Source organism: Salvelinus sp. IW2-2015, linkage group LG4q.2, assembly GCF_002910315.2.
Source record: "Salvelinus sp. IW2-2015 linkage group LG4q.2, ASM291031v2, whole genome shotgun sequence".
In the NCBI taxonomy this organism is placed as follows: domain Eukaryota; kingdom Metazoa; phylum Chordata; class Actinopteri; order Salmoniformes; family Salmonidae; genus Salvelinus; species Salvelinus sp. IW2-2015.
Genome location: NC_036843.1, coordinates 12,905,952 through 12,924,458, shown reverse-complemented (window position 1 = coordinate 12,924,458; position 18,507 = coordinate 12,905,952). Strand labels below are relative to the sequence as shown.

General features: G+C 44.3%; 1 protein-coding gene across 2 annotated transcripts; it reads right to left on the bottom strand.

Moving 5' to 3' along the window:
- Window positions 1-14,658: 14,658 nt before the first annotated feature.
- On the bottom strand, window positions 14,659-18,313 carry LOC111963345 (zinc finger protein 664). 2 transcript variants are annotated; one of them, XM_023986714.2, is made up of 2 exons: window positions 17,935-18,313; window positions 14,659-16,363 (listed from the first exon to the last, which is right to left on the bottom strand). In XM_023986714.2, exon 2 carries the CDS (start codon window positions 16,209-16,211, stop codon window positions 15,168-15,170), a length of 1,044 nt encoding a protein of 347 aa, XP_023842482.1. In that variant the 5' UTR covers window positions 16,212-16,363; window positions 17,935-18,313; the 3' UTR covers window positions 14,659-15,167. The 2 variants fall into 2 exon arrangements, with proteins under 2 accessions (XP_023842482.1, XP_023842483.1); XM_023986715.2 differs by having other exon boundaries at window positions 17,942-18,313.
- Window positions 18,314-18,507: the final 194 nt, after the last annotated feature.

Sequence of the window (18,507 nt, the reverse complement as noted above, 5' to 3'; positions counted from 1 at the left end):
GCAGCTGCCACAACAACCTCCATTTTCTGCGACTTATGCTCCATCCCTGCAGTACAGTTGATAAACATTGCTATAAATACAATCTTACTGAAACATATATCACTTGTTGGCCTATCCCTCTATACTGGTACAGATCCACTACTCCCCTCAGGATCCCTCCCCCTTGACCCAGCTTCCTCTACTTTCTTCACTGCCTCAGCATATGACAACGTCTGCACTACTCTAACCCTGGAAACCTCAACCTGCCTCTCTCGCACAGGACATTTCTGATCTCCAACCCCATGGGCACCCCTACAATTAACACTATTTCCCCAATGCTACACCTTCCTTTGTCTCATGCCCTTCTGCACACTTCTCACAGCTAGGAACCTCCCTCCTACACCTTGCTGCCACATGCCCACAAGCTTGACACCTGTAACAACGTAATGTATTCCAGGGTTTTGACAAGATGGAATACAGCTTTTGTCACATTTGACTTTTCGTAGCAGGTTAGGAGAACTTACGCAGTAAGTTCGGATAATTAGGTTAAGGTTAGGAAAAGAGTTAGGTTAGGTAAAATGTTAACTTGGCAATAGCAGTATCCCTTCTAGCCAAGACCGGCTACCAGGTTGCTACGTTCCATCCAGTTACCTGCAGCCAGGTGATGTAGAGGAAGACACCTCAGAGTAGTGGTTCCCAAACTGTGGGGGACGCAAAGGGTCTTTAAAAAAAAAAAATAATAATAATAATAATAATTTACTCAGTCTGGCTTTCAACTTACTCTTGAAAGTTGTAAAAGTAGAATGCACAAGGTGCAATTTCGAAATTGGTAGTGCATCAGCAGTTTTCCTTTTGTCCTGTCAGTCATTGCATACCTTAGAGAGCTATTTGTAACTTGTCAGAAATGTTCAGATCAACTAGCCCATTTCAGCTAACGATTTTTAGCCCATAGATTTTGTTGTAATGTTTGAGTCACTCAGATATTACATGAACATTTTAGTAATTTAGCAAACGCTCTTATCCAGAGCGACTTACAGTTAGTGCATTCATCTTAAGATAGCTAGGTGGGACAACCACATATCTGTCTCTTATACACATCTAGATGTGTATAAGAGACAGCATCTTAAGACAGCTAAATGGGACAACCACATATCACATGCATAGAAAGTAAATGTTTCCTCAATAACGTAGCTGAGCTAGAAGGGGGGGGGGGGGGGGGGGGTCAAGGGCAAGTGCTGGTTAAGTGGCTTTATTATTATTATTTTATTTGGGGGGGAGGGGTTGAGGTGAGGAGGAGGATTATTTAAGGTACTGTTTGAAGAGGTAGGGTTTCAGATGTTTTTGGAAGATGGGCAGGGACTCTGTTTTAGCTTCAGGGGGAAGCTGGTTCCACCATTAGGGTGTGAGGACAGAGAAGAGCTTGGACTGGGCTGAGCGGAAGCTGCCCTTCCGTAGGGGTGGGAGGCTCAAGAGACCTAAGGTGGCATAACGGAGTGCTCGGGTTGGGGTGTAGGGTTTGAGCATAGCCTGAAGGTAGGGAGGGGAAGTTCCTCTCTCTGTTCTGTAGGTAAGCACCATGGTCTTGTAGTGGATGCGAGTTTCACCTGGAAGCCAGTGGAATGTGCAGAGGAGCGGGGGGGGTCATGAGAGAACTTGGGAAGGTTGAAAACCAGGCGGGCTGCTGCGTTCTGGCTAAGTTGCAGGGGTTTGATGGCACAAGCAGGAAGCCCAGCCAACAGTGAGTTACAGTAGCCAGACGGGAGAGGACATCTGCCTGGATTAGGACCACCGCCGCTTCCTGTGTGAGGTAGGGTCGTACTCTATGAATGTTGTAGAGCATGAACCTGCAGGAGCAGGTCACTGCTTTGATGTTTGCAGAGAACGACAGGATGTTGTCCAGGGTCATGCCAAGGTTCTTTGCACTCTGGGAGGGCGACACTGTGGAGTTTTCAACTGTGATGGAGAGGTCTTTGAGTGGGCAGGCTTTCCCCGGGAGGAAGAGCAGTTCCGTCTTGTCGAGGTTGAGCTTGAGGTGGTGGGCCGACATCCAAGTTGAGATATCTGTCAGGCACGCAGAGATTCGTGTCGCCACCTGGGTGTCAGAAGGGGGGGAAGGAGTAAAGTAGTTGAATTTCAGCAACATAGCAATGAAAGGAGAGACCATGTGAGGATCCGAGTGACTTGGAGAGAGAGAAGAGAGAGGGCCTAGACCCGAGCCCTGGGGGAGACCAGTAGTGAGAGTACATAGTGCAGACACAGATCCTCTCCACGTCACCTGGTAGGAGCTGCCTACCAGGTAGGATCCAAGAGTGTGCATAGCCTGAGACGCCCAGCCCTGAGAGGGTTGAGTGGAGGATCTGATGTTTCACAGTGTCAAAGGCAGGAGATAGATCTAGAAGGATGAGAACAGAGGAGAGAGAGAGTCAGCTTTGGCAGCGCGGAGAGCCTCCGTGACACTGAAGAGCAGTCTGGGTTGAGTGACCCGTCTTGAAGCCTGACTGGTTATGGTCAAGAAAATCGTTCTGAGAGAGATAACGAGAAAGTTGATCAGACAGAGCACGCTCAAGTGTTTTGGAAAGAAAAGGACTACAGGTCTATAGTTTTTGACGTCAGAGTCACTGGCTTGCTGGTGCTCTTTCATGCCGTCCCTAGGAGGGGTGCGTCACTTGAGTGGGTTGAGTTACTGACGTGATCTTCCTGTCTGGGTTGGCGCCCCCCCTTGGTTTGTGCTGTGGTGGAGACCTTTGTGGGCTATACTCGGCCTTGTCTCAGGATTGTAAGTTGGTGGTTGAGGATTTCCCTCTAGTGGTGCGGGGGCTGTGCTTTGGCAAAGTGGGTGGGGTTATATCCTTCCTATTTGGCCCTGTCCGGGGGTTTCTTCGGATGGGGCCACAGTGTCTCCTGACCGCTCCTGTCTCAGCCTCCAGTATTTATGCTGCAGTAGTTTATGTGTCGGGGGGCTGGGGTCAGTTGGTTACCTGGAGTACTTCTCCTGTCTTATCCAGTGTCCTGTGTGAATTTAAGTATGCTCTCTCTAATTCTCTCGTTCTCTTTTTCTCTCTGAGAACCTGAGCCCTAGGACCATACGTCAGGACTACCGGGCATGATGACACCTTGCTGTCCCCAGTCCGCCTGGCCTTGCTGCTATTCTAGTTTCAACTGTTCTGCCTGCGGTTACGGAACCCCTACCTGTCCCAGACCTGCTGTTTTCAACTCTTAATGATCGGCTATGAAAAGCCAACTGAAGATTATTCTGATTATTATTTGACCATGCTTGTCATTTATGAACATTTTGAAAATCTTGGCTCTCTCTAATTTTCTCCTTCTCTCTTTCTTTCTCTCGGAGGACCTGAGCCCTAGGACCATACGTCGGGACTACCGGCCGTGGTGACTCCTTGCTGTCCCCAGTCCGCCTGGCCTTGCTGCTATTCCAGTTTCAACTGTTCTGCCTGCGGTTATGGAACCCCTACCTGTCCCAGACCTGCTGTTTTCAACTCTTAATGATCGGCTATGAAAAGCCAACTGAGATTTATTCCTGATTATTATTGACATGCTTGTCATTTATGAACATTTTGAAAATCTTGGCTCTCTCTAATTTTCTCCTTCTCTCTTTCTTTCTCTCGGAGGACCTGGGCCCTAGGACCATGCGTCGGGACTGCCGCCCGTGGTGACTCCTTGCTGTCCCCAGTCCGCCTGGCCTTGCTGCTATTCCAGTTTCAGCTGTTCTGCCTGCGGTTATGGAACCGCCACCTGTCCCAGACCTGTCGGCTATGAAAAGCCAACTGAAAATTATTCATGATTATTATTTGACCATGCTTGTCACTTATGAACATTTTTGAACATCTTGGCATAGTTCTGTTATAATCTCCACCCGGCACAGCCAGAAGAGGACTGGCCACCCCTCATAGCCTGGTTCCTCTCTAGGTTTCTTCCTAGGTTTTGGCCTTTCTAGGGAGTTTTTCCTAGCCACCGTGCTTCTACACCTGCATTACTAGCTGTTTGGGGTTTTAGGCTGAGTGTCTGTACAGCACTTCGAGATATTAGCTGATGTACGAAGGGCTATATAAAATAAAATTGATTGATTGATTGATGAGTCGAGTGTTGGTTTCTTGAGGAGGGGAGCAACTCGGGCCATTTTGAAGTCAGAGGGGATGCAGCCAGTGGTCAGGGATGAGATGATGAGGAAAGTGAGGAATGGGAGAAGGTCTCCAGAGATGGTCTGGAGAAGAGAGGGGGATGGGGTTGAGCGGGCAGGTTGTCGGGCGGCCAGACCTCACTAGTCACAGGATGTCATCTGGAGAGAGAGGGGAGAAAGAGGTCAAGGCGTAGTGTAGTTCTGTGTGAATGAGACCAGTGGTTAATGAGTAGCAGATGCTGTTAACCTTTTTTAACTAGTGGTTGACAAAGTCGTCCGCAGAGAGGGAGGGGGGGAGGATTAAGGAGGGAGGAGGATTAAGGAGGGAGGAGAAGGTGGAAAAGAGTTTCCTACTGTTAGAGGCAGAAGCTTGAAATTTAGAGTGTTAGAAAGTGGCTTTAGCAGCAGATACAGAGGAAGAGAAGGTAGAGAGGAGGGAGTGAAAGGATGATAGGTCCTCTGGAAGTTTAGTTTTCCTCCATTTTTGCTCAGCTGCCTGCATCCCTGTTTTGTAAGCTCGCAATGAGTCACTCAGCCAAGGAGCAGGAGGGGGCCCTTCCGGCCGGGAGGAAAGGGGATGTTGTAGAAATATTGGTCCAATAATATTTCTCAGATACCAGAACTTGTGTCTTCAAAGTAGACTTTATTACAAAGTAAAAAACCGAGCTGGTCCATGGATCAACTGTCTTCCCAGCCTCGGCACACTCCTTTTATACAGTTTTCATCCTTACATCACATACATAGTTACTCCTCTTTATGTTAATGATCAACTCTTTTTGGCTTCGCCCAACTATTGTTTTCCCACCCTAAGTTCTTCTTTGAGGCGGGCTTTTCCCCACCTCTACAAATCATTTAACACTCTACAAATCACTGAACTGATTATATTGGTGGCGCAACTGTGACAGTTTGGTAAAAAAAAGAATAGGGGCCTCTACCAGGCTACAGTCACAAGTACATTCATTATATAGATTATACAAGCACCCACCAGGCTATAGTCATAAGTACATTCATTATATTGATTATGACATTTCTTATCCAGGTATGCATCTGGATTACAATGTCTGTCTATTTCTTTTGTACATTGGCTTTTCTTATGCTATACAGGTGTGGTTACAGGTTCCTTTAAAGCTTTTAATGATTCTGTTTCATTACATTATTATTTCACAATATGCTAGTGAAAAATCATCATATATTCCCACCTTTGGGACTTAATAAGTCCCAACACTTAAATTTGTTCCAGTACAAGTGAGAAGGAGAAGCACCTGTATTGCTATGGAGGCAATCTGCCTCCCTTTCTCCTTGTCAGCCTTTGCACCTCTTCCTCATTCATACTGGGCAATCAGGACCAAACATCTCCTTTCGCATATAGCTCAAAAGAAAGAAAAGATCCATCCTCAAGCCAATTGTCCTTTAACATACTGTGTGTAAGCATGTGCATGTATTTCTTTGCCTTGCCCGAGGTTCTCAGTTATGTCAAATATAAGAACAATAAAAACATAAAAAATAATAAACTAAACCTCATAAAGCCTTATAATGTTGTTCTCAATATGACACCTAAACATATGGCCCTCCCTCACAGACACCTCTAACAACTGTTTGGTCATAAGTGAAAAAAATCTGTTAGAGGATTAAGGGCATGGTCCGTGGACTCTTGTAACCGGAAAACCCTATGTCACATACATTTCTAGGCGAACAGATATTCAGAAGGTCTAACATCATTTATCATTCAATAACTGTTACATTGAGTACATGGTTATATACTTTTAGCATTGATTACATGGTTATATCCCTTTAACAGTGAGTACATGATTATATTTTGTTATACTATGTGTATACTTTAAACACATTCCTTATCCCAACATTTGGCACATAGCACAGAAAATTGGAACAGCAACAGCATGATGAAAATGTCCAAGTTTCACATCATCTAGTTTGCACCATTTGCACAAACCTCAAACGTCGCTGGGTTCAGGTACTATTAATATTCCTGTCATGGGGGATTTGCTACACAGTATACAATTGTCCATTCTATGTTTTTGGGACGTATTCTGAGCCCACTTATACCAGCCATGTTTTGTTGCTTTCCTCAATTTTGGGTCAATGTTTGGTTCTGGGGTAGTTTCTTCATTGTGGCTACCTCAGTTGGTAACAGATGTCCAGATTTTCTGCAGCAACCCACTTTCTTGTGGTTTTGCCATTGTCTTAGTTGGTATACTAGTGCTAGTGGGAGGTGATTTTACAGATGTTGTATCTCTTCTTGGTCTTGTTAAGGGCTCTCGGGTGGGTCAATCTGGATAACCGTCACACTATTCCCTTCTGTTCCTTTTTTATTGTTAACTATTCTTATAACGTTTTCCTCGCCCTCCTTTTGGTCAAATCCTTCCATAGTAATTTGCCAATCAACTTTTCCTTTGTTTATTTTTAGGTCACATCCTTTGAATCCCAGATGGCTTCTCCCATTACTGGATCATGGGTCCATCCACAGAGCGCTATTTCTGGTAAAGGTTTACTTCTCCTGATTGAGAAGGATTTTCGGATTAATGCTCCTTTCATTAATTGGTGCTGGAATAATAACACTAATCCTGTTATTTTTCAAAGGAGATTTAGGAGAAACTTGTTTTGTTATTCTACTTCTGGTGTACTGTATGGTTGTAGGTAAATCTGTTACTGGATTCCACAAAAATGAAAGCCCTAAAAAGCCTCCTCATGCTTTCGCCCAGTCTTCCCCTTTCCAGCCCTAGGTTCCGAGAGGTGTTCCCAAGCCATGTCCTTTTCACTTTGTTCCCCATCTCCTCCATTGGCACCTGATAGGCAAGTGCGTATCCCTAATCAACGCTACATCCTCTTGAGGTAACTCAGCACTGTATATGTTTTCACATCAATTCCTTCAAAATGTTGTTTAGAGTACAATTACCCCAACATCTATCCTCTTTCATATGATGCATTAACCAATAAACAGCTAACCCAACCCAACTATGGTATTTAAAGTATCTCCCAGACCCAACCCATCTGCATGTCTACAGTGGAATCTAGTCTCTCTCTCTCTCTTTAGCGCCGCTTCCTCTGTCATGGTGTCTTCAAGCTCACCAATTATGCAGCTGGACCTCACTTCACGTGAAAACTATGCACCCACCGAGGAGAGACATGCCGATCTTTACCGCTGCAGGTGCTGTAAGGAGTACTGTGTGTGGACCAGACCAACGCTGGCCCAACACCCCCGCCTCCTGCTACAGATACAGTGGGGAGAACAAGTATTTGATACACTGCCGATTTTGCAGGTTTTCCTACTTACAAAGCATGTAGAGGTCTGTAATTTTGATCATAGGTACACTTCAACTGTGAGAGACGGAATCTAAAACAAAAATCCAGAAAATCACATTGTATGATTTTTAAGTAATTAATTTGCATTTTATTGCATGACATAAGTATTTGGAATTACATTAAGAAAAGCAGAACTTAATATTTGGTACAGAAACCTTGTTGCAATTACAGAGATCATACATTTCCTGTAGTTCTTGACCAAGTTTGCACACACTGCAGCAGGGATTTTGGCCCACTCCTCCATACAGACCTTCTCCAGATCCTTCAGGTTTCGGGGCTGCTGCTGGGCAATACGGACTTTCAGCTCCCTCCAAAGATTTTCTATTGGGTTCAGATCTGGAGACTGGCTAGGCCACTCCAGGACCTTGAGATGCTTCTTACGGAGCCACTCCTTAGTTGCCCTGGCTGTGTGTTTCGGGTCGTTGTCATGCTGGAAGACCCAGCTACGACCCATCTTCAATGCTCTTACTGAGGGAAGGAGGTTGTTGGCCAAGATCTCGCGATACATGGCCCCATCCATCCTCCCTCAATACGGTGCAGTCGTCCTGTCCCCTTTGCAAAAAGCATCCCCAAAGAATGATGTTCCACCTCCATCTTCACCGGTTGGGATGGTGTTCTTGGGTGTACTCATCCTTCTCTCTCTCCAACCGGCGAGTGGAGTTTAGACCAAAAAGCTCTTTTCTCATCAGACCAACACCTTCTATCCTCTCACCAAGATGGTCATTGGCAAACTTCAGACGGGCCTGGACATGCGCTGGCTTGAGCAGGGGGACCTTGTGTACACTGCAGGATTTTAATCCATGACGGCGTAGTGTGTTACTAATGGTTTTCTTTGAGACTGTGGTCCCAGCTCTCTTCAGGTCATTGACCAGGTCCTGCCGGGTAGTTCTGGGCTGATCCCTCACCTTCCTCAATCATTGATGCCCCACGAGGTGAGATCTTGCATGGAGCCCAGACCGAGGGTGATTGACCGTCATCTTCAACTTCTTCCATTTCTAATAATTGCGCCAACAGTTGTTGCCTTCTCCCCAAGCTGCTTGCCTATTGTCCTGTAGCCCATCCCAGCCTTGTGCAGGTCTACAATTTTTCCCTGATGTCCTTACACAGCTCTCTGGTCTTGGCCATTGTGGAGAGGTTGGAGTCTGTTTGATTGAGTGTGTGGACAGGTGTCTTTTATACAGGTAACGAGTTCAAACAGGTGCAGTTAATACAGGTAATGAGTGGAGAACAGGAGGGCTTCTTAAAGAAAACTTAACAGGTCTGTGAGAGACGGAATTCTTACTGGTTGGTAGGTGATCAAATACTTATGTCATGCAATAAAATGCAAATTAATTAGTTAAAAATCATACAATGTGATTTTCAGGATTTTTGTTTTAGATTCCGTCTCTCACAGTTGAAGTGTACCTATGATAAAAATTACAGACCTCTACATGCTTTGTAAGTAGGAAAACCTGCAAAATCGGCAGTGTATCAAATACTTGTTCTCCCCACTGTACATTTGCACATATATCATTCCATCTAACCCATAACACACTAGTCACTACTCCTAATGCACTTCTACAGTTATAAGCATACTAAAACATTCTCAAATCAATTAGTCAATATACATCAGTCCCTCCTCTGGAACAATGATTACTCTTATGTTCCACGAAACCTAAAAACATATTGACTTAAAAAGAGAAAAAAGGACATGTTTAATAACTTCACACCACCCTTGATATGACTAAAACTGGGGAAAGAACTGTCCATCTGTTACGTTCTATGGCCATGTTATGCTGGTCTCCATGCCGTCTCCTTCATTTTCATCTTTGGGGTGTTATCGCAAAATACAGACTATGAGCCTTGTATGCAATTAATTGTACCGTATCATCCAGCCATCTCTATGTGTCGATGCGATTTAACATTACAATTCTGATGACATGGTAAAACAAAAGAGAACAAAAAAAATCTTCATGGTTGACCCAAGCTATCATCCAGTGAGTTCTCTAAAAACCTTCCTGTCGGAGGATACTTAGATAAGGTTTCTAGAGCCTCCTTAGGCCTCATAAATTTGAGCAGCGCCCCCACCCCTCATCGTTCGAAAGCAATTGTCTTTCATTGTATCCGAATCATGCATAAATGATCCAACTTCAGAATGAGAGTCCTTAGTGCTTGCTTTGAGTCTATGACTCGAATTCCAGCTTCTCAACTTAGCACACATCATCCCTGTTAGAACGTACATTTATAAACAGAACCTTTTATTGCCGATAATAACTCTTCTCATTACAGCCCCCATTTGTCCCTGTTTCCCTGTCACGAGTGGCCTGGTGATGAAAGATCAGTATCTCAATGCAAATTGTTTGCAGTGTGTAGACCAACCCCCCTCCCCTTTCTCCCGACTCTCTCTCTCTCTTTTTCAGATAGCGTTTACAGTTCATCTTCCCAACGGCACATGTAACTCTTGCCTGTCCCATTTGATGGCCTTTGATAATGTCCCGATTTCAATATCATTATAGATACATCCGTTTCTCCCAAGTACACAAGTATCTCACCTTTGCCGTTATCTCTCTGGCCACTCACACACAACACGTGCTCTCAGCACCCCTATGGCTCGGACTCAGATAGAAGTGTTAAAAGTCACTGTCGCATTGCACGCCTTTGTCCCTCTTCAGCCGGTTAGGGAGGGTTTTGAGGTTCACACACACTGTTTGTGGTCAAATTATTCCTACCATGCATTAAGACACGATCTGACGTCATCTGCCATGATAACCTCAAAAAAGCACAGATCAGTACAACAGTTTAGTTCAATTCATTTCTGCTTCAGGAAATCCAGATAAGTATTGACTATATGACTAATTATTACATTAACCTTTTCTTAATAACATTATCTCTACGAATGTCAAAGAGCATAACAATGATTAGTTCATACTCCCTGAAGAAAGAGCAGCTGGAGTAGTAGTGTTCTCTGGGGTGATCCATGTCTCCATCAGGGCCAAAAATTCTACATGGGTTGTGCGTGCAGGGTACACTAAATTAGAAGGGTTGCAGCCAAGGGGTGGGGAGCATCTGTAAACCAGGGGAAATGAAGAACTAACAATAATTGCTAATTGCCTAGCAGAGGTGGAGAGCACGCCTCCCTGTACTAATTTCTGATTGCCTAGGAGAGGTGAAACCACTCCCCCCTCTCAATACAGCCACTGATTACCAAAACAAGTCACAAATTGCCCTGCCCCTTGATCCTGGTTGTCATCAACTATCTGCAAATTATGAGCAGTCAGCAGTTCACACACCAAGTAGGACACTGGGAAACCGGGCAGCACTTAAAGTAGATGGCCCTAGCAAGCAAAAAAACAGTACTAGACCACAACAGATAAAGACCAAAAAATATTAGACTTATCACTCCTGCAGATATCAGGAGTCCTCTAGCTTATAGAATGAAGCACACATAAGACATGACAAAATGTGTAGAATTGCGGGAAATTAGCTTTAAAACTGCAATATTTGCTCTGCACTTACATGACTAAATGTGTAGAATTGCAGGAAATAAGCTTTAATTAAACCTGCACAATTTTCGATCTCCACCAACAAGAGGGGTGTGAACAGTTTGTGTCATGAACAATGCGTGTGCCCATAGAAATAGACGTGAAGCTCGTGCGCAGGATGTTCCCCAATGCTGGAACGGAGCCTGAATCAAACACAGGTTTGGCTTCTCCTGGGCTCTCTCTCCTCCTAGTTAAGCAATTGGTTACTTCAACTCTGTAATCGAGAACCTTCTTGATTCCCATCTCTTGTGTTTCTCAGAGCTCACGATCTGCCTCAGGGTAACTGTCTCAGAGTAGGAGTGCTGGTTAAGGATCAGGTTTGCATTTTAGACCACAATGAATGAGATTACATCATGGACAGGGGGGACCTGATCCTAGATCAGCACTCCTACTCTGAGACGCATAGGCTATCGCTCTCATCTTCCATTTGAGTTCATACTGTCTCTCCTCCTCTGTCCTCCAGGTTGAGTTTATGGTGGAGTCTGTGCTGCAGGCGCAGGGATGATGTGGCCCTCGGGCATCTCCCTCTGCCTGGTCCCCTGTCAGGCCCTCAGCTACTACACAGAGAGGATGGGTTTCTGTGAGCAGCCCTACAGACTGGAATTGCTCTGATGGGTTTCACAGCCCGATAGTAAGACCATAGATATAGACATTACATCTACTCAGGGTTGGGGAGTAACTGATTACATGTTACATGTAATCCGATTACAAAAACAGTAACTGTAATCAGTTACATTACTAGCAACAATTACAAAAGTCTGAATACAGATATTTTTGAAAAACTAGATGATTACTTCTTGGATTACTTTTACATTCAGAAAGGATGTTCGCGAAAAAATACATGTCATTTAATTCAGCATTGAAAACGAGTGCAAGTTTGAGTTTGTTCCACCCGAGTGAGTCAGAATACACTATGATGACACACCAAATGCATTTGATGGATACTTTTTGTCTTCTTCTAGTGCCTCTTAAGGGGAAAGTAATCCAAAAGTAATCAGATTGCGTAAAAAAAGTTACGTTAGTGATTACAATTTTGAACAGGTAACTAATAACTGTAATGGATTACATTAAGAAAGTAACCCAACCCTGCATGTACTGTATGCTATATGGTCTATAAATAAGACCCTCCACTCTGCTGGCGGGCAGGCCCAGTTGTCAGATTGACCATAGAATTACATACACTGAGTGTACAAAACATTAAGTGTCCATGGCATAGACTGACCAGGTGAAAGCTAGGATCCCTTATTGATGTCACCTGTTAAATCCACTTCAATCAGCGTAGATGAAGGAGAGGAGTTAGACATAGATTGTGTATGTGTGCCATTCAGACGGTGAATGGGCAAAACAAAATTTAAGTGCCTTTGAACGGGGTATGGTAGTAGGCGCCAGGCCCCCTGGTTTGAGTTTTGATTTAATGAAGACATTGTGAGTAATCATATTCATCTATTTTTGTCTTGTTTTGCATTCTGTTGTCTTGATTGGTTTGTTAAGTGGCAACGCGTCACTAATTTCCATATAGACTCTGCTGTACTCCAGCCCGTTTAATCTTCTTTATAAAATTAGGGGCTCAATTCAATCAGATTGAGCGTTACAGGCTGACTACATCGCTCACGTCGCTGGGAAAAAGCCAGTGGGAGGATCCGAACTTGAAAGCCGCCATGGCCCAAGTGATTGCGGTGTATGATACCCAGCCCCAAGAGTTTCATGTGGGTGACAAGGTGTTAGTTTTAATCTCCACCGCAGAAAGTAAGTTCCTGGTTGGTGGAGTCCTCTGACCCCACCAACAGTACGCCACGGCCTATTTGGATGACATTATCATCCACAGCCAAGGTTGGGAAGATCACCTGACGCGCCTCCAGGCGGTGCTGGATGCGCTCAGGCAAGCCGGGTTGACAGCGAATGTCAAGAAATGCAAGGTTCGAGGAAGTGGAGTATTTGATTGGACAGGGGAACGTCAAGCCCCAGGGGAGGAAGGTCCAAGTAAAGTAAATTGTCATACTTGAGTAAAAGATACCTTCATAGATAACTATTGGAGTAAAAGTGAAAGTCACCCAGTAAAAGTCTAAAAGTATTTGGTTTTAAATATACTTTCGCTTCAAAAGTAAATGCAATTGCTAAAATATACTTAAGTGTCAAAAGTAAAAGAATAAATCATTTAAAATTCCTTATATTAAGCAATGTTTTTATTAACACTCAGACATCATTTACAAGCGAAGCATTTGGGTTTCCTGAGTCCGCCAGATAAGAGGCAGTAAGGATAACCAGGAATGTTCTCTTAGTGCGTGAATTGGACAGTTTTCCTGTCCTGCTAAACATTAAAATTGTACTTTTGGGTGTCAGGGAATATGTATAGAGTAAAAAGTACATAGTTTACTTTAGGAATGTATTGAAGTAAAAGTTGTCAAAAATATAAATAGTAAAGTACAGAGACCCCCCAAAAATTACTTAAGTAGTACTTTAAAGTATTTATATCTTGTGACGCCCGATTTCCAGGTACCGATGCTGGTGCAGACGGATGCCTGCGACACGGGGCTAGGGGCCGTCCTGTCCCAGGTACACGATGGGGAGGAGTACCCCATCATGTACATAAGCCGGAAGTTGATACCCCTAAGAAAATAAGTCCTCGATTGTTGAGAAAGAGTGTCTAGCGGTGAAGTGGGCGCTAACACGCTTAAGTATTACCTGTTGGGCACGCACTTCACCCTGGTCTAGATGGCCCCTGGCATACCGCGGACAAGCCACCAGGGGGAGACTCATCGAGGCCTGGTGACAGACGGAGTCTGCATCACGCGGCGGTGGCTCCCTCTGCTGGACGTGCTACGTCTCAACGGGTCCTCTGGCCAGGACTAATTGGGGCTGATTTAGGCTGGTGAGTAATCAAGGGGCTGATTGCTCACCAACCGTATTGGGCCAATAAAACTGCCAGGAGGGCAGCACATGGGAGGGTTGGAGGTAGTGAGAGGTTGCTACCAGATAGACGTCCTCACGGTCTGCTAGAACCTAGGAGCTCTGTGTTCTACTCCAGAGGAGACAGCATTCCCCTGAGCCCGGATGGCAGTAACCCGGAAGAGGTCTCCTGGAGGACACCTGTTTCTTTTCTTTATTGGTTTAAATAAAAACCCTTAAAACAGAGGTATCACCTTCTGTCCGTGTCTGATCTGTGTAAACGTCTAGATCAACCCCCCCTGGTCTGCCACATTAGATGGCTGCCTTGGCTAATTTAACAATCAAAGAATTGTTAGGTGAAATGACTAATTGAGTGATAGTCAGTGACTGACATAAGAGAAATTGCTGATGCACAACCATATTTCTAACTTGCACCTTGTGTATTATACTATTCTAACTCGCAACAGTAAGTTGAGACCCTGACTGAGTTCCTAAATTTGTTTTTGTTTTTGGGGGCCCCCTAGCAGCCTGGGACCCTAAGCGACCGCTTATGCCTGGAGCCGGCCCTGGGTAATTTTGTGAAAATTCTACTTAAGTGGAAGTTACAACTTGTCCCAGTGTGTACAGTAACTTAATTACTTAGCATTCTCTGTCTTCTGACATTAACATATTTCAAATTCAATCGTTTTTTGTAGATCTAAATATACAATAAGTTATAGATATGAGCCACCTAACCTGTAGCTATTTTCTCCCCTGTAGGTCTAGACAAAGAGTTTCCCCATGACATCATAGTTATGGATGTAGCAGGCAGACCTCTAATACTGATACTCTGTTTAATGTCTGTTTCTTCTGTGGAACTCAGATCAGATACACAGAATACTGAGCAACATTAAAGACTCACAACCTGGAAGAATCACATGATTGAGAAGATAAAATACTGTAACGTGTCCAATCAACATGTATTGTTATAAAAAAGTTAATACTTGGTCCAAGGATGGAGTGATATGATCATACAGACTTTACGTTATGGTATAGTATGGTACTGTACGATATGGACCATGGTATGAAAAGCATCAGGATTGTATAGCACATTGAAGAGTGTTGAAGTCACACAGGGAAAGTCTAAGTGTGTATTAGTAAATACAAAAGCATGCTTAAAATGTAACAATACTATAAACTACATTACAGTAGAGTTTGTATAATTAAAAACTTTAAATAATTTGCAATACCCTATCAGTAACTATACATAATATGACTGTTGCAAGTAATTGCACGTTTAAGGATGCCGCTTATGTTCTTTCCCCATTGTTATACTCCAAGTCCAGTCATTCTATCCTAATTTTGGCTCTAGTTTTAGAGCGTGTATTGACCTCAGACAAGAGAGGAAGGGTAGATGGAGGAACAGGAGGAGGTAGAAGGGCAGGAGAAGGAGGGGTGGAGGGTGGGGGCAATGTAGGTTTGACATCCTCCTCCTCTTCCTCCTCCTGCCCCTGGTCCATGTCCCCGTTCCTCCTCAGGTGTTTGTCACAGTGTCTCTGGAAGGTGGTCATCTTAGCAAAAGTCTTGTTGCAGACCCTGCAGTGGTAGGGCCTCTGTCCTCTGTGGAGCCTCATGTACAGCTGCAAGTAGGAGGAGCGGACAAAGGACCGGCAGCAGACCCCACAGCAGAGGTCCTCCATGGTGCTGCTGTGTGTCTTAACATGCTGTCTGAGGGACGAGGCTGACCTGAAACTCTGATCACACCTGTCACAGGTGAAGCTCTGCTTAGCTGACTCCAGGGCCTGATGGGCCAGCAGGTGTGTGGAGGAGCGGAAGGCTTTACCACAGTGATCACACCTGTAGGGCCTCTCTCCAGTGTGCAGGCGGTGGTGCATGATCAGCCCAGCCTTCTGGGTGAAAGCCTTGTCACAGACAGAGCACTGGAATGGCTTCTCCCCTGTGTGGAGGCGTCGGTGTGTCTTCAGGTGAGAAGCGCGACCGAAGCCCTTCCCACAGTCTGGACACTTAAAGGGCCTGTCCCCTGTGTGGGTGGTCTTATGGCGCATCAGGTGGGCTGACTGCAGGAAGAGCTTCCCACACACGCCACACTTATACTTCCTCTCCCCGCTGTGGGAGCGCAGGTGTAAGGCCAGGTGAGAGGAAGAGATGAACGTTTTGGAACAGAGAGGACAGGTGTGAGGCTGCTTGTCTGTTCTGCTGCTGCGGCGGTGGCTGTGACGCGCCCGGCCGGAGGAGAGAGAACGGCACTGGGGCTGACGGGGCCTGCTGATTGGTCCAGACCCGTCCTCCACTCCGTCTCCATCCAGCACACTGTTGTTGTTGTTATTGTCAGGCCTCATGGTTGGAGAGGAGGTGTGTCTACTTGACATGGGGTTGACACTAACACCTGTATCTACTCCTGGGCATGCGTTTGGCAGTGGCACTAACACCTGGGTTTGTGTTTGGATGAAACACACATTAACCCTGCTGAAGGTTAGTCAAAGGTTTCATCATAACAAGGCGTTTCTCTTCCTCTTCAAACCTGAAAGTAAAAACATATAGGTATGCATTAGTGATAGTTCTCGCTATCAAGTGAAGCAACAATGTTAACCTTTATTGAAATTTCTATGGGAACTTGCTTATAATAATGCTCTGACAACAAAATGTGCTGATAAGATTGGTAACAATGCACAGTGCAGCATCAAATTGTCTCTTTTGACCAATAATTGGTTGCCAATCACTACAGTAGCCTACTGGGTAAAGTGTGTGAAGGACTGAAGTGCCTAAAGTGCCATCTAACCACTGACATCGTTAGCCTATATGAGGTAGCTGTTGCCAGTTGTGGAAAAAGTACCCAATTGTCATACTTGAGTAAAAGTAAAAATACATGAATAGAAAATGACTCAAGTAAAAGTGAAAGTTGCCCAGTAAAACACTACTTGAGTAAAAGTCTAAAAGTATTTGGTTTTAAATATAGTATCAAAAGTAAATGTAATTTCCAAATTATACTTAAGTATCAAAAGTAAAATATGAAATAATTTCACATTCCTTATATTAAGCAAACCAGAAGACACAATTTTTTTTATTTACAGATAGCCAGGGGCACACTCCAACACTCAGACATAGGGAGTTTGCCAGATCGGAGGTAGTAGGGGTGACCAGGGATGTTCTCTTGATAATGTGTGAATTGGGCCAATTTCCTGTCCTGCTAGCATTCAAAATGTAACGATTACTTTTGGGTGTCATGGAAAATGTTTGGAGTAAAAAGTATTTTATTTTCTTTATGAATGTAGTGAAGTAAAAGTAAAAGCAGTCAAACATATAAATAGTAAAGTACAGATACCCCAAAAAACGACTTAAGTAGTACTTTAAAGTATGTTTCCTTAAGTACTTTACACCACTGGCTGTTGCACTATTATTTAAATGTTTATGTACTTAATTCTCGGTTTAAGGCTCTTCTAGCACAGCAGTCAGACAAGAACTGACTTGCCTAGTTAAATAAAAATAAAATGCATGCCAATCACTGGCAGGCAAGGAATCACATTTTCCACACACGTTCATGAAATCACGCCATCTAGCCTTGATACAACGAGCATCTCTGTACAACAACATGCATCTTTCCTTATATTTGTTCTATTTTTTGCCTGGGTGATGAGAAGCGGCCAACATGGCGGGTGTAGCCAGAGATAGTGTATATTATAACGAGACGGTCTGTCTCCGCCATTACAAGGGAGTCGTTGTCCCAAAGGCGGGAAGGTAGGAGGTCTGTTTATCGCTAGGACAGATTTAGACGGGATTAGACCCTCTCGCTTCGCATCCTCCTCTCTGGTGTAGACTACCAGTCCCTACGCTGATTCTTCTACAAACGGAACATTTTCACCGACAATCATATAGTAGCCTATATGCCTATGTAATGTTGAGGTCGGCATATTACACTGTCTTATGTGTGCGCCTTCTGTTTCCTGGCTTGAAGTGGACAACATAAATGGTCGTGTAGCGAGAAGGAAAATAGACCCTGCCTTTCTGATGCTGCTAAATACAGCGACTGCTACAAATAAACCATGCTGAATACATATTCTGTAGTGGGCTATATTATTAGCATAGGCTACTTACGACGCACCTTCCCTGGCGACTCCCATAATTAGGGTAATGACCGCAATCAGAGAAAAGGCGACAGCGGGTTTGTGCCTGCTGCTGCTCCAATGGTTGGCTAAAATCGGTGTTTTTTTTTTACCAAAGATGGTGGATAAATGAAGATCGTTTACTCAGGCCGTTTACGATAACAAAAAATATTTTAAAAAGTCAGTTCCAGTCTGCTTATAACATGGTGGCTCTCCTATTGATACTAATGCGATAGCAGCTGGGTCTGGTCTGCGTAGTTCATTGACTATATGAACCAGAAAAAAATTGCGAGTGGGATGCATAGTCCCATACGAGTCTGCATACATAGATTCGGTTTGCTTCTAGCAGAATTCGGCTAGGCGAAATAAACGTCTGCGGTCGCATGGTTAGCGCTATCCTGGATCCTTGGGGCGTCACTATCCTCACCCTTAAAATACCTACTTCCTAAACCTAACCACCTAGGTAGGATGTGTAACATACTGAATCATTTGTTTAGCAAATTCGTAACTTATAGTACGTTTTCAAATTCGTAACACATACGAATTGTATAATGATGATGGACAT